The 17118-nt window shown below is 40.2% G+C and overlaps 1 protein-coding gene across 1 annotated transcript in view; it reads right to left on the minus strand.

Moving 5' to 3' along the window:
- Positions 1–1102: 1102 nt before the first annotated feature.
- ptpn11b.L (protein tyrosine phosphatase, non-receptor type 11, b L homeolog) overlaps positions 1103–17118 on the minus strand; it is a 79062-nt gene continuing 63046 nt past the window's right edge. The window contains exons 4-16 of the mRNA NM_001092297.1: positions 14213–14405; positions 14005–14124; positions 11723–11836; positions 11156–11252; positions 10567–10646; positions 9853–10008; positions 7661–7792; positions 5255–5409; positions 5092–5159; positions 3492–3643; positions 3243–3343; positions 2769–2891; positions 1103–1425 (exon numbers count right to left, since the gene is read on the minus strand). Coding sequence (NP_001085766.1) covers positions 2807–2891; positions 3243–3343; positions 3492–3643; positions 5092–5159; positions 5255–5409; positions 7661–7792; positions 9853–10008; positions 10567–10646; positions 11156–11252; positions 11723–11836; positions 14005–14124; positions 14213–14405 — 1453 coding nt within the window. The 3' untranslated portion in view covers positions 1103–1425; positions 2769–2806. The remainder of the gene's footprint in view (positions 1426–2768; positions 2892–3242; positions 3344–3491; positions 3644–5091; positions 5160–5254; positions 5410–7660; positions 7793–9852; positions 10009–10566; positions 10647–11155; positions 11253–11722; positions 11837–14004; positions 14125–14212; positions 14406–17118) is intronic.

Here is a 17118-nt window from a genome sequence, read left to right on the forward strand (position 1 = left end):
TTTAAGGTTTAGGTGTACTTATGCTTTAAAAACACAGCTCTGAAAGCATCTCAGATTATGTGGTGTGAAGTTGCCCTTGGAGATGCTATGGGGGGGGGAGTTAGAAAGCTTCACCTATGGTTTTTACATTCTAAAACTGAGATTGAGACAAACAACTCAAAAAGGTTGACTACAATGAGGATCCGGCCTTGCTCACACTACAGATAATCATCAGTTGCTGGACACACAAGTATTGGATTTAATTACGGACTGATGCAGGAGTCATACTTACATAACAACCTAGGTCTTTGTACTTTTTTTGGGTTTAAGGAAATATAAATGTTGCTTAAAGGAAAATTATACCATGAACAATGTAGGTCTCTAGAAAAATACATTGCATAAAACAGCTCATATGTAAAACCCTGCTTCATGTAAATAAACCATTTTCATAATATACTTTTCTAGTAGTATGTGCCATTGGGTAATCATAAATAAAAAATTGCCATTTTAAAAAATAAGGGCTGCCCCCTGGGATCGTACGATTCACTGTGCACACAAACATACCAAACAAACTATACTTGTTAGGTCACATGAGCCAATTAACAGACAGAGTTGTGTCTTTTGCTTCAACACTTCTTCCTGTTACAGTTAGAGTTTTAGTATTTCTGGTCAGGTGATCTCTGAGGCAGCACAGAGACCATCACGAAATGGAGGTTCAAAGCAAGAGATGTAAAAGGAAAACATTTACTTAAATAGATATACCAGTTTAGTAAGATTCTTTAATATGTCACTTAATATGATATAAACTGTTGCTGAAATATTAATTATGGGGGTATAGTTTTCCTTTAAGAATATGGCTACAATTTGGCAGTTGTACAGAAAACATCTGATCATACAATAAGCTGTGCTCTCATGCTTTACTATACAACGGAAATGAAAAAACAGGGTATGTACCTCTGGTGCAGATCATCTATATCTGAAATAAAAATAAGGCTTCTTCTAAGCAAACAAAGGGTGTGTATGGAACTTCATCATGGCCCAACTACAGTTTCAATTAAAAATCTATAGAGAATTCAGACAGCCTGCTTTCACTCATTCAAGCAATAACCAGAATTCCCCTTTGTGTTGTACAGACAAAGATTTTTATTATCCATTTCTACAAAACAAAGAGTAAAACAATACAAATAAAAAGACTGAAAACTCAGTGGACTCTTCGAGGCACTTAAAATAAATACTTTGCCAAAACACTGAGGCAACAAAGAAAAGATTGTTCTTCCATAATAAGTTACTGTAGGTGTGCTCTCCCTCATTGCACATTCGCTCCTCCTCACGCTCTTGTGCCTCCTCTGCTGGAGCTGGCACGGGGGGCTAGGCAGGGGTAAGCTGCAGAACTGGGGGGCAACTCCAAACAGCTGTGGCCAGAAAGTGGAGACCAAACATAACGTCCTGCAAGTGTAAGTTATTTGAGACATAAAAATCAAAACTGTCTTAACTAGTGTCAGGGGACAAATACTGACAAAGTCTACCCTGGTTCTTCATTCTCTAACAGCCTATAAGCAATTTTCTTGGACCATATTAATCCAGTAAGTCAAAATTTCACTGTTGTAATGAGGTTTCAAATTTTGTGTTACTTCTTCCTTTCCTCCCATTACCCTACCTTGTTCCCATGACTTTCAAATTTATAAACTGTAGGCAGAGAATATCGATCTAACAGTAAAAAAAACCATAAGACAAAGTTGGGGCCTGGACTGCTCAAGGGACACTATTGTGCCTATCTCTGAATCTGGCCTTGAAAATAACCACACTCTCTGCCTATAAAATGTTCAAAGGCATCTGTGCTAACTATTGTACCAAGGGACTTTTTTTTAACTGGAAGGTTTAAAGGGATACTGTCATGGGAAAAAAAAAATTTTTTTCAAAATGAATCAGTTAATAGTGCTGCTCCAGCAGAATTCTGCACTGAAATCCATTTCTCAAAAGAGCAAACAGATTTATATTTAATTTTGAAATCTGACATGGGGCTAGACATTTTGTCAATTTCCCAGCTGCCCCAAGTCATGTGACTTGTTCTCTGTCTTCAGTCACTCTTTACTGCTGTACTGCAAGTTGGAGTGATATCACCCCCTCCCTCCCTTTCCCCCCCCAGCAGCCAAACAAAAGAACAATGGGAAGGTAACCAGATAACAGCTCCCTAACACAAGATAACAGCTGCCTGGTAGATCTAAGAACAACACTCAACAGTAAAAACCCATGTCCCACTGAGACACATTCAGTTACATTGAGAAGGAAAAACAGCAGCCTGCCAGAAAGCATTTCTCTCCTAAAGTGCAGGCACAAGTCACATGACCAGGGGCAGCTGGGAAATTGACAAAATGTCTAGCCCCATGTCAGATTTCGAAATTGAATATAAAAAAATCTGTTTGCTGAAATGGATTTCAGTGCAGAATTCTGCTGGAGCAGCACTATTAACTGATTCATTTTGAAAAAAAAACATGTTTTCCCATGACAGTATCCCTTTAAGGCTTAAAAGAAAATGTACAGTGAAATACTGGGATTCTAAATGAAATAGATGAAAGTGAGTGTAGGACTGGTCAGGCAAGGGTGACTGATCTATATCGTAATATATGGACAAATGATCCCTGTTTTGTTCCAAGCAAGGGGGGCATTTTAATTAGTATTTTGTACTAAATATCTTATAATTCGATCGTATATTATATTTTTCTGCCTGGAGTGGTGAACGGACATTCTATTTTGCATTTCACAAGTGCCCATGGAAGGTAAAGCCTTACTCTTTCCCATGTCGGAGGGTTTCTTCAGCAGCCAAGCTCTATCTGCCAGCATTACTTGTACTTGACATGTGTGTGCTTCTAATGTTCAGGTTTTCATAGACGCAGGCAGCATCATCACTAACCCTGGAAAAACAAAAACAACAACAAAATAATCATTTGTTGCTCATGTAGAAACAGTAATGTCCACTTTGTAGCAGCAGTTCTCAAATCTGCCAAATCTGGGCCCATCTGATGGCGGTTAATGATCTTATAGTAGTTGCAGCACTGAAGCTTGGGGTATTGTGTGAGGAAACACTGTAGGCAGGGTTGTGCCAAACTAGATGTGATCCAGAACCGACATTTTTTGCCTCAAACTTATATAGAATTCGATATAAAGAGCAATACTAAAATGTGTCCCAGTCTGTTCTCCGACAGCAAATAGTCCAGCTCAGTTAAGGCAGTAATAGCTTTAATCCTCCTACTCCTGTACATTACCTATGCTGGCTTGGGGCCGCAGCTGCTTGTGCTTTGGTTCTTGCCCTCTCCCCCGCTGAATACTGAATGTTGGTATACTCGTGCTCCTTCAGCTTTCCCATCTGTTAAAAATAAAAAGCAAAATGATTTTAAGTTTTTGATTCGGAGACCAGTCTACAAAGCTAATTTAGCAATATAAATAAAATGGTTCGCCATCACCAAGATTAACGCCAAAACAAAAAGAATAAAAATCTGCACACAGCTGCTCACCTGTTCTTCCTCCAAAGGTCTCTTCCTGACCTCAATATATTTCTGCACAGCCATGTAAATGAATTTATATTGAGCCTCTGTCTGCACCATGCCCGAGCGCTGCTGCCTTACCATCTGAATTGTTTTTGGAATATCAATATCACAATCCAAACCTGTGAGTCACAGTGAAAGAAAAAAGGATGCATCATGCACAAACAGAAAGTGTAAATAAAGCTCGGCATTGTGGGTATTGCAGGGGCGTGCAGAGGCACAATGCATGGATAGGAGTTTGCAGAGATGTAATGCAGGAAAGACAGTGGCAGAGTGGAGGGATGGAGTAGGTGGAAGAACAGGTAAATATATAGACATTGAATGAGTGTGTGTAGAATAGATGGATAGAGCAGACATGGAATGCACGGAAGGTATGAATAAGAAAAGACAGTGTAAGAGAAAACAGAGAGGGGCATGCAGAAATCGAGGGAGTCAGAAAGGTGGAGTTGTTCAGGAAAAGTATGAACAGACAGATAGTATAAAGGTGGCCAGGCCAATCAGAATTATGGCCCCAACCAGATAGAGGTCAACGGGGGGGGTCCACACATAGTCTGGCCACCTACCATTATTCATGCAAATGGCACAAATTAAATGGACAGAAGAAAGTGAAGAAGAGGTACAGCTGCAGTAGGGATGACACGGGGGACCAGTGCAGAAAAATGCAAAGGCTGAAAGGAGAGAGATAGCACAGCTGTATGTGCAGAGACTGAATGAAGGGATTGTACAAGTATGTACAGAGGTGGAATGAAAGGATAGTATAGGTGTGTGCAGAGACTGAATGGAGGGGCAGTACATGTGTGCATAGATAGTACTGGGGATATATAGAGATGGATAGAGATATAGAGATGGAAAAACAGGATCAGCACAGATGTGTGTTGAGAAGGAATGGAGGGATAGTAAAGGATATGTAGAGATGGGAAAGAGGGACAGGGCAGGGTTGTGTAGAGTTGGAATAGAGGGCAATACAGGGGTGTGTAGAGGTGGAAACGAGGAACAGTGCAGGGTAGAGTAGAGATGAATACAGGGGTAGCACAGGGGGGAAGAAGAGTTGGAAGAAGAGAGACAGGACAGGAGGGGCAGGAGTATGTAGAGTTTGATTAGAGGGACAGGGCAAGAGTATGTAGAGATGGAGTAGAGGGGCAGGGCAAGAGTATGTAGATATGGAATAGAAGGACACTGCAGGGGTGTGCAATGTGCAGAGATGGTATGGAAATATAGTACAGGGGTGTGCAGAGGTGGAATGGAGAGATAGTACAAAGGTGTGCAGAGGTAGAATGAAGAGATAGTACAGGGATGTGCAGAGGTAGAATGAAGAGATGATACAGGGGTGTGTAGAGGTGGAATGAAGAGATAGTAAAGGGATGTGCAGAGGTAGAATGAAGAGATGATACAGGGGTGTGTAGAGGTAGAATGAAGAGATAGTACAGGAGTGTGCAGAGGTAGAATTAAGAGATAGTATAGGGGTGTGCAAAGGTGGAATGGAGGAAAGGTAATAGAGAGGATAACTATCCTGACATTTGGAGTACGAAGGACAGAGATAGAGAAGGAGACAACAGAATATGCATTTTACCTTGTCTATTAATAATATCCACCAGCATATCTATTACTATTATTGTTCCAGTGCGCCCAATACCTGCACTGCAAGTGGAAAGAAAAGTCATAAGTGTATATAAAAACAGGCTTAAACATCTGAGTTTTTAAAAGAGGGCTTTGGGACCCAAACATTACTGTACCTGCAGTGCACCACTATAGGCCCGGAATGCGGAATATATTTCTGGGCTGCATTAATCTCCTCTAGAAAACTGAGCACTCCACCAGGCTCAATTGGAACCCCATGGTCTGGCCAGCTGAGATACTGGTAGTGCCAAATAGGACGAGGAGACTCCGTCTGAAGATGGCAAGTTAAATATTAGGATTATTAGGATAAAAAAATCAGGGAAGCATATTATAAGAGAAAAATTGACTATATATAGAGCGAGCGCACTCAGAGGATGCTTGATGCCATATAGTAGTAACGTGCTCATATGATACTTATACTCCTTGGCACTGTGCATCAAGTTGGAGCATATTATTATGCTTCAGAGGTAATTACTGAAAAGCCTCCGGGATGTAAACTAAGGAGACAATTTCTGGCACTCTGATCTGCATGACAGCCCCTAAAAAGATGAGGAATGGTCAATGATCCGTTTATTATCCAATTACATACGGGTGAGCTGTGGGACAGGGCAACTGTGATTTCCCTAAGACATGACAAATAGCGAGTGCCGAAGGTCGGAGAAAATGTCACAACACTGTAATGAAATCCGGTACCTTTAAAACGCAAATTTTATTGCCAGTGTTTTCTGTTCCTCTCACAGAGAAATATCATCCTACAATTACTATGGCAGAAAGGCCGTCATTCCCTTCCTACATTTTAAGCTTATAACAGCCTGTCACTCTTTTTGTGAGTGTCGGTGACTTCTTTATGGTCTAATTCAGCACCGTGCCATTTCTGTGTTTATGTCACATCTAATATTTATTAAAGCAAGTCAGGTTTAGTCACTGTGTCAGGGTATTCAGCACAAAGTCATCGCCGGTATGAAGAGCAGTCATTAGCATTTCAAGCACATCACTTCTGGGTGCATCAGTTGTAATAAAAACCTGTCTTGGCACATGTTCTTGTAGTGCAAGATTATTTCTTACAGGCCCTGAAGATAAAAATCCATATATGTCGTTTTATTTTGGTTTCAGAGCCCAACTGGAGTGGCCTAACATTTGGCCGGGCTCCCCCTATTCTGTTATTCTATTCCAAATCTGTGTATGCCTCTGCATGTCACTCAAAGTGACCTTAATGTTGGGTTTCTAGAGTCTCTAGAAGAGCACATAGGCTCATATTTTACTATATCTGTCAGTTTTGGAACCCCTGCTTTAGAATCTTTAGAATGCCTCTTAAATGGGTTGTTCACCTTTAAATGAACCTTTAGTATGAAGTAGAGAGTGAGATTCTGTGACAATTTGCAATTGGTTTTCATTTTTTATTACTAGTGATTTTTGCGTTAGCTTTGTATCCAGCAATCTGGTTGCTAGGGTCCAATTTACCCTAGCAACCATGGATTAATATAAATAAGAGACTGGAATATGAATAGGAGAGGCCTGAATAGAAAGATGAGTAATATAAAGTAGCAATAACAATACAATTGTAGCCTTACAGAGCATTTGTTTTTTAGATGGGATCAGTGACCTCCATCTGAAAGCTGGAAAGAAGAATGCAAATAATTCTATATAAAACTATAAAAAAGAAAAAGTGAAGGGCAATTCAAAAGTTTCTTCGAATTAGCCATAACATACTAAAAGTTAACTTAAAGGTGAAGCATTCCTACAAAGAAGAACTATAAATTCCCCCATTGTTATAAGTCTCCATTGGTCCCCCTCCGCTGGCCCCCCTACACAGTCTTACCCCTGAATTCTTTCCCCTCTAGAAATAGCAGAAAATGCAGAGTGAGCGCAGAGGAGCTCACGGGCGCCATCTTCTTCTCTTCAGTAATCTTCATGCCTTCTTCTCCCTTCAGCAATTTCCGTCTCTTTCGGCGCATGCGTAGTTGTCGCTAATCGGAAGATTGTTCCACCTGCTCATGAGCCCGAAGAGAAGAAGATGGCGCCCGTGAGCTCCGCTGCACGCTCGGTTGAATAGGATCGACCCAAAAACTCGAATCGAATTCAATTAGAATTTTCTCAAATGTCAGGAGGGCTGCAACCAACTACAAATTGATCACTGGACGTCTTCCATTGACTTAAACAGCATTTCAGCAGGTTTTAGGTGGCGAATAGTCGAATCCGAGTTCGTAATAATAAATCTCTAAAATCGAATTCTAATTTTTTGAAAAATTGTAATCAAAGTTGAATAACTCCCTAGTCTAATTTGACCGTTTTGACCAAAAAAAAACCTCGAAAATTCTAATTTTCAATTCGACCCTTGATAAATCTACCCCTAATTGTACCCCTGATGCAAGGTAGCCCCGGGTCCAAGTAAACCATCCCACAATGTTGTAAACAGCAGTGGTGTTAATGAAAGAAATTGAGATCATACATAACCTCAATGCAGCATACATTGCAATGACTTTCACATCACAGCACACATGTGAGAATTAGACAGGCCTTACCTTGTCCAAGCGACTTATATGCAGCTCCCTTAAGATATAGTTCTTTTTCTGGCGCATTTTTAGACTCTCCACTCGGATGCAGCCATAGTCTTTGGAGCAATTCTCATCTGGCCAATAGCGAAAACATTTTTTCTGGTGGATAAAATTTCATAAACGGATTTAGAAAATAGAGTTATCAATTTAAAGAGATTCTGTCACAGGAAAACATATATTTTACAAAATGCATCAGTTATTAGTGCGTTAATAGCCCTCCTCCAGCAAAAATAATTTCTTTAAAAGAACAGATTTCTTTTTTTAGATTTAATGTTGAAATCTGACATGGAGCTAGACATGTCATTAGCTTTCCAGGTGCCCCCAGCCATGTGACTTGTGCTCTGATAAACTTCAGTCACTTTTTAATGATGTGTTGCAAGTTGGGGGGGGGGGAATCATTCTGTTATAATCCCTAAAAATAAGATAGTTAGTATAATATATTCATGATTTTATTATTTAAGGTTATAAAGACAAAGGCACCGGTTTCCATTGGTGATTTAAACTCAGAAAGTGTGGTTTCTGGCCAGAATGTCTTCTAAGTGAAGCTGGCGCCAATAAGAAATGAGTATAGATGGTGCCACTGAGGCAGAAGAAGGAGACAGAGTCTGCATCTTTACCATTGGTAAGAACAAAATAATTAACATACATTTCAAATGTACTTATTTTTAGGGATTCCAACAAAATCCCTTAATTTAGTGTGATGATTATGCTGCAATAGCTTTCTGCATATGGCCAAACTTTTGCCCCTGTTTCTAAACCAAGTTTTGGCAAGTACAGTGGCAAGGGTAGTTAAAGGGATCCTGTCATCAGAAAACATGTTTTTTTCAAAACGCATCAGTTAATAGTGCTACTCCAGCAGAATTCTGCACTGAAATTCATTTCTCAAAAGAGCAAACAGATTTTTTTATATTTAATTTTGAAATCTGACATGGAGCTAGACATTTTGTCAATTTCCCAGCTGCCCCTGGTCATGTGACTTGTGCCTGCACTTCAGGAGAGAAATGCTTTCTGGCAGGCTGCTGTTTTTCCTTCTCAATGTAACTGAATGCATCTCAGTGGGACATGGGTTTTTACTATTGAGTGGTGTTCTTAGATCTACCAGGCAGTTGTTATCTTGTGTTAGGGAGCTGCTATCTGTTACCTTCCAATTGTTCTTTTGTTTGGGTGTTGGGGGGGGGAAAGGGAGGGGTGATATCACTCCAACTTGCAGTACAGCAGTAAAGAGTGATTGAAGTTTATCAGAGCACAAGTCACATGACTTGGGGCAGCTGGGAAATTGACAATATGTCTAGCCCCATGTCAGATTTCAAAATTGAATATAAAAAAATCTGTTTGCTCTTTTGAGAAATGGATTTCAGTGCAGAATTCTGCTGGAGCAGCACTATTAACTGATTCATTTTGAAAAAAAAATATTTTGCCATGACAGTATCCCTTTAAGACATTTCCTAAAAATGTTCTAGCAATAAAAGTGGATCAAGAATTAATTTTATAGCAGTGGCGTGAATTGCACGTCAGCACTTCACAAGTCACATTTCTAGCGGTGCAAACTTACAACAATGACTAAGAAAACACCACCCACTTGATTCTCACAGGAGAAGTCACTGCTGTACTACCACAGAGAGTGAATAATCACACCATATGTGACAATAATTGCATGGGACTCATTTCAGAAGAAGTGTATATGTAAATGTTATGTATCGTTTCCTTACTTTTCCCACTTACTTCCATCCCAGATCAGTTCTCCTCTTCCTCAAAAAAACCCAAAAAAACCCATGGTACTTTTCCTGTGAACTCTGTACCACTATAGTGTTCTGGGGTCCAAGGAATCCTCTGTGCCATTCAGTGAGCAGAATGCCTATAAAACTACTAGAAATGTCTACTTCTAATGTCATTACTGTACATATGCCCAGGTTCAACAGATACAAAGGAAACTTTGGACACCGGGATAAAACTGCAAAGCCCGAACTTTTGCCCCTGTTTCTAGACCAAGTTTTGGCAAGTACAACATAATGAAGTACAGTGTCCTGTTCAAGACCACAAAAAACTGACATCACAGTCTCCATCTGTCTGTTATGGTAGAACTCATTTGGCAACTATTAAGCTTTTTATTTATAACATAAGAAGGGTTCTGTTAATTAAAGGAGTGGTATGCGGCTTACCCTGGAACGCTCCACCTCTTTGGTAGTCATAACAATGACATGAGTGTTTTCTTGGTAAACCATGGCCCAGAAGTCACACACGCTGTTCTGCAGGCAGCCCTGAGTAGCAATGTATACTTTGCAATATTGGGACCCATGCACTTCATCTAGGGTATTCTACAGCAAAAAAAATAGACAAAAATTGGGATTTCATATAGATAAATGTGGGTGTGCATTTATTTGAAAAGTTCAGTGGTTTGTATGTTCTCATGAAAAACCCCATTAGCAGAGGTCTCTCGACTAGATAAGATCCTAATGTGATCTCGTTGTTGGTACGGGACCAAGATCAGATCACTCTAATAAGGCCACCACCCCCTGTGGCCAAATTGGGCAAACATCATCTGTTTGTCAAATCTCCCAAAACGGTGCAAACACTGCTTATAGAGAGAGCCCTTAAACCCTGTGATACACCGAATATACAGTTGCTAAATATAACTTGCACTCGTATTAGTCCTATAAATAGAAGCATTGCCCACCATAGGTAATGTACCCTTCTCACACATAGATGGGCAGAGATGAAGGGCAGGTCATGCTTTGCAACACTCAAGCACATGTTCTTGTTCTACAGGAGGTGGGAGCTCATTGATCATTCAGGAAGTGCCTAAGCCCCTACTGACATCACCATTCATAGGACACATTGGCTGGCCTGTAACTAAGGAGCTTTGTCGTCTTTACCTTGATGTAATTGGCATTGATGTAGTCTGATCCTGCTATGCTCTCATCAGTGTCTCGCAAAGTCACTCTCGTGGTGTCAACTGTGAAAATGCAAGAAAGAAAAGCAGTATTTCTATTAAACCTTTTTCCTGGAGCTGGGGGATCCTCTTTATAACTCACCACAAATGGAAATGCTATTATTCTACATGTACTTTCTCTATCATACCATATCTTTTATTGTTTTGCTCAACATGTCACAGTTTAATTTCCACAAAAGCAGCAGACTTTTCTTTGGCAAGTGTCTAACTTCCACACTCCACATTACAACTCACACACACCCCTTTTGCAGGGCATCTAAGTGTTGTAGTTTTGGAACAGGGTGAATGCTAGCCTAGTAAGACTTCATTTGGACTAGCAGAGAAGAGTTTATTATACAAGAATACAAAAAACCCTTCTCCTCCCAAACGCCAAGAACATGATTGGAAAAACATAAGTAAAATGCATAATGTAGACTCCCTGCTGTGACATACTTAATTATGCCATCGCATGCATTTTATTTTCTTTACAGAAGCACCATTGTTTGGCGGACGCAGAAATGAGCAGCACTTACAAGGAAGGATGTTCTTGTATCTATTTTTACTTTTGTTCTCCAGTCGCTGTCCCTCCTTTCTGGGATAAAGCAGTTTGCACTCCTGCTGCTGCAGCATCTGCAGAGGAAAGCAGAACAGGCAGTGAGAGATTAGCAGGGAGAACAGATTGAGGCGCGATAGCAAAGTAATTAGCGGTGATGAACACCAATACACACATAATGGCAAACTGCAGGCGCAGCAGGACAAGAGGAGCTTGTGGAACTTTCACATTTAGAAGCTGCGAAAACCCCTCGGCCATTAATCTCTGTTCCCTGCCACCCACGGAACATATCTTGCACCTTCAATTTCACGCTTTATAGCAAGATGGACGCATTCTCGATTATGCAGCAGGTACACTTCACGCTGTATTTCTAGTGTTTTTATTGCTAGAACATTTTTCCTCTTGGTAATTGAGCCCTGTTTTGCCACAAGGAAAGCTATAGCCCGCGAAATAGCAATTCACTCATAGCTTTCATTATAATTGCCAGGAATACTCTTTGTCTTAGTGCAGTTAAATATTGGATGAATCCTGCACAATATGGACTCACCTCAAACTCTTCCCAGAATCCCTGCTTGGCCTTCTCGGTGTTGTCAGCAGTTTTGTTTAGCTCCCGTACTCGGGTCCCAATACTGGCTGCGTTGATCCGAGTAGCATTGAATGGCTGCAAAAGCAAAGCCCACATTATACCCCATTAAAGAAAATGTGCATGTCCAATGCAATTGCTGATTCTACATGGAAAAGTAATTGGGGATATGCATAAGGCACTACCATGAAAATATAAGGGCTTATTTACTTAAGCAAAAAACAAAGCAAGAAGCAAAGTGCAAAAACAGGCAAGAAGTACTATGTTTTTTGCCCACAATGCACCATGCCATATGTGAATCTCCCTGGATGTCCCTTACATGTACATCATTCACAGTATTTGTGCCACAAGATACATCCTAGACCCTGTGTGTAACACAACACTGACCTTGCACATAGATCACTGTGCTCTGCACTTTGCACTGGATGCACCCAAAGGCACAACACTCATAAAGGCACCCTGCAGCTTCCCTAGGTGTAAGTGTTACTTCACTGATGGAAGTATTTTTGCACATATTAGCATTCACAGCACTTGCAACCAGAAATCTAAAACTAATGTGTAATATTTAATATGGCAGAGAAACAGGTGAAAAATACAGTCCGTTCTGTACTTCACTAGACCAGGGTATTTCATTCATGTGGCCATGTCTTCTTTTCTGTCAATGTTCTGCCAAAAGAAACAGAAGCCCTCTCCTGGCCTTATAGCTTTGGTTATAGTAGTCAGTTTAGTGAGAGATCATGTCTGATGTTCTCATGTTCTTTTAGACTTTTAAATTTGACCAATGTCTATGTTTAAAATAAAATGATTAGAAATAGCTTTTATTTTGAAGGTCATGATGTGGCGCACACCATAATGTATCTAGGAATGAACACAATGAAACATATATGACATCATGTGTCACATTTTCCTGTATGATGTTATACATATTGCTGCTACATGGTTTTATACATTCACTTAAAGGAAAACTAAACCCACAAAATGAATTCTTAAGCAACAGATGGTTTACATAATATTAAGTATTCTATTAAAGAATCTTAACAAACTGGAATATATATATTTAAGTAAATATTGCCCTTTTACACCTTTTAGCTTGAGGCCCCAATTTATGATATTCTCTGTGCTGCCTAAGAAATCAGCTCTGGAAGCAAAAGAACTTTGTCTGTTAATTGGCTCATGTGACCTAACATGTAAGGTTTGTTTGGTTCGTTTGTGCATAGGATCCCAGGGGCAGCCTTAAAATGACAATTTTCTATTTAGGATTACCACATGGCACATACTACTAAAAATATATATTATTATGAAAATGGTTTATTTACATGAAGGAGGGTTTTACATATGAGCTGTTTTATGCAATATCTTTTTAGAGAGACCTACGTTGTTTAAGGGGTATCGTTTTGCTTTAACAGACAGCCAGCACATTGATAAACCCAACTTGCTTCCTTTCCAAAGAGCAGGAAAGGGTCGTTTCCCAGCATTCTGTGCATGATGAGCTAGACAGGTAGATGCAGAATGCAGCTGGATTAGTAACTCTGCTATAAAAAGTTTAAGTGGTGACGTGAAATATTTATTAAAACTGGTCAGATCTGCACCTGGGCAGTATCCTATAGCAACTAAGCCGTAATTACGTCTGTTCTGTCAGCGGTAGGAAGAATAATGAAAACAAAAATGCAATTGGTTGTCATGGGTTACTGCCCAGGTGCAAATTCCCCCAGAGTTAGTATAATGTAAATGAAGAGATTGCCACTGAACTAAAACAAAGGGAAAAATGGAACATGCCATTCGGCAGGATTTGTAAGACATTTGTCAGGATGAATGGCTCATACAACAAGCTGATTGTACAAGTCCTGCAAGTTATACATGTCCTATTGTTATTATGTGAAACACGTGTGTGTGTGTGTGTTTGTGTGTTTGTGTGTGTGTTTGTGTGTTTGTGTGTTTGTGTGTTTGTGTGTTTGTGTGTTTGTGTGTTTGTGTGTGTGTTTGTGTGTTTGTGTGTGTGTTTGTGTGTTTGTGTGTTTGTGTGTTTGTGTGTTTGTGTGTTTGTGTGTTTGTGTGTTTGTGTGTTTGTGTGTTTGTGTGTTTGTGTGTTTGTGTGTTTGTGTGTTTGTGTGTTTGTGTGTTTGTGTGTTTGTGTGTTTGTGTGTTTGTGTGTTTGTGTGTGTGTGTGTGTGTACACATTTTTTTTTTAATTATTTTTTTTTTTTACATGCACACATATTTGCATGTGTTCAACATCAACAAATTACCTGTTTAAGGTGCACAACAGCTCCAGACTTTTCGACCATTGGATTTTTCTTGTAGTGCTCCAGAAGGTCTGTCAGTGTATCAAAGCGTTCCCCTCCACCTACGTCATATTTTCCATCTGGCTGATATGAAGGATAGATGACCTTAAGTTGGCTAAAGCAAATATGAAAACGTCCGATTAAGCTCTATAACGGTATATCAATGATTTACCTGGAATCGGATCATTACATGCGTGACGCGGGATTTCCTCTCTCCATTCTCCAGCTTCTCTTCACTAGTCAGGACGGACAGCACAAAGTCCCCAGGTTTGCTCTGGCTTTCTCTCACCAGGAAACTACCAGGCTTTCCTTTTTCCAGTAGAAGCTTCTCGGCTTCTTTTCCAGACAGATGCCCATGGTACCATCTTAAGTCACAGGTAGAAAGAATAAAATGCCATTTAATTCACTACTTCAAAATCAAAAGAACTTCATTTCCTTACATTTATACTCTGGTTTATAACCATACGGAGAATAATGAATTATTTAGGTTATCCAGTGAGATCCATAAACTTAAGGCTTACAGGACCACAAGCTTCAAGAGACTTCTTTTTGGGCGGATCTTGCAGGTACCTAAAAACCCAACCAATGTAGGTTTTCATCCTGCACTTACACAGAGATGTGTTCCTATTTCAGTAACAATAATGGCAAAAGAGTGCATATTAGAGATGACAACCTTTTGGCCCTCCAGCTGTCTCAAACTGGAAGTCCATAAACACTTTCAAGCATTAGTGCAACTACAACACACCAGGGCCCACTGCAAAAAATCTTCAGAGGGGCCCGGCACACTCAGCAACTACTACCCGCACCCCCCAATCCCACCCTCTAAAACCGGTAGGTAGCGTATGGGGAGGTGGGATTTCTAACAATTATAGAGGATGTAGACCTCACAGACGAGGTGGCTTTTCAGGTATGTTTAAGATCATTGTCTTATTGCAAGAGCCAGAACTCATTTTCAAGTCTTTGCTGACTTTTTACATTGACATCCAAAATGTGATGATATTTAGCAATGCAACACGACACCCAGGGTCGGATTGGGGTGTGCAAGGCCCACGGGAGTTTCTACCCCAGGGGCCCCAACCCACCCCACCAGCAGCCCACGTTATAAATACTTTTGCCTTGACTGGGGGAAGAAAGGGAGATTGACAGCGGAGGGCATACGGGGGCCACCAGGTGTCCCATTTGCAATTATGTTGTGGTTTTTTTTACCACTCAGATGCCTTTAGTAGTTGTTTACTACTTGTCACAATATTTACTAAATATGTATTTTGACTAGGGCTGCCCATATCTTGCTATCAACTATATATCAGGGAGAGGAATGTTATCGGCCCATAGAACCAACAGGCTGACACTTGGTCAAGTTGCCAGTCAATATTTGCCTGTATGAGCACATTTAGATTCTCGTTTTTTAGCTGTGCCACCTTTCTACTTGTGTTAGGAAGCTTATTTCCTATTACTTGTTCAATCAAAAACATTTATGGTGATGGAGCTTGCCACAATAAGACCCAATGAAAGGTACATTGACTAGATAATAAATGTCTCTAGTCATCTGTATTTAAATCGTTGTGTCATTTTATGCAGAAACCTCTGTGCTTTGTAAATGTCACAGCAGGATTTTTTTCTGAGAATAGGACTGTCCATTATTCCATTCATAATCAATATACATCTCATCTCTGGCAGCGGTGTATTACTGAGTGCACGGTTGGCAAATTCACCAAGAACTGTCCCCATGTGTCCCCTTTCTGATAACAGAATAAAAAGGAAACCTTTTAGACACAATTTCAGGGCATAAAATGTTATTATATATAAATAGGCTAGTTTACCTTTTTGTAAAGTACAGCAGCAGAGAATATATAACCATATCTGTCAAGGACTTTGCTGGGTTGAAAATATAATAAAGGCCACAGCGATGCAATATTTATGCCTGTTCCATATTTCCAGCAACGTGATTGTTGAATCAGGGTTAAAGAAGAAAAAAAAAAAAAGCAGTGACAATAGTTTAACAAAGGGATGTCAAACTTGCAACCCTCCGACTACAAAGCACTTCATCTCCCAGCATCCTCAGCCAGACTTCTAAAAGGTGGTATATTTTAAATGTTCTGTATAGTGGTTAAATCTATTCCCCATCTGTGCCTTGTTTAATCAATAACATTCTCCCTCCTGTGCAGCTGCCCAAGCGTTCACGGCTCTTGATATTGTATGCTTGAAACGACTTTGATCGAATCTAATAACGTTAACAGATGAATGAAGCAAAGTGCAATGTGCTGAGGACACTGCAAATGCCACAATGTATAAATGCTGCCACTATTCACTCTACTGACGATATATAAACATACATGCAGAGCACTCAGTGTTTTCTCAGTAGAGTTTATTGCAACAGATAATCATGTACACAGTGTAGAGAGCTAGAGAGCTCCACACAGCCTTTGTGATCCCACTTGGATTCCCGTCTGCTGCCTCCGATACACGAGCAGCTTTTGCCTGGATTAGCAGCCAGTGCCAGTATATCCTCCCCTAGCTGAAAGGGACAGGTTGGCAGCTATTTCGTAAGAGAGGCAAATTAATCTTACTTTATCAAGCAGTCAGTACACAACACAGTATAAACTGCTTCATTGGGATACGGGAGATAAATTGAAGGGGACTTTTGAAATGACTTAGTAACAAGATGGCTGGCTCTGTCATTATTAATTCTGCACCGCTGCCTTGTGCAATGGAGGTACTCCCGCTAGACTTGCTTCTTTTCTACAATCCCAAAACATACTTTAATACAGTTTATATGATGAATCTTCCTTATTGGGGTACAAGGCTCATTTTTTGTGTGTTCAGAAACCTGCCCTACATTAATCCATTGCTTTATATGCAAGACTGCGCAAAAGAATGGCCAGTTATTTACTATAGCGTTTTTGCTTGCACAGGAGTTTATGTTTGATAACTGGCATTCCAGATAAGGACCCTCTTAAGGCTCCTGGAAAGGACAGTCCTGTGTTATCTGAAAGGCTCGTTTGTATTTATAGCACTATTGGCTGTACAAGCCTAAAACAGATTTAACTGTGACGTAAAAACTAAGGCACAGCAAACAAA

This window comes from Xenopus laevis, chromosome 7L, assembly GCF_017654675.1.
Source record: "Xenopus laevis strain J_2021 chromosome 7L, Xenopus_laevis_v10.1, whole genome shotgun sequence".
NCBI lineage: Eukaryota > Metazoa > Chordata > Amphibia > Anura > Pipidae > Xenopus > Xenopus laevis.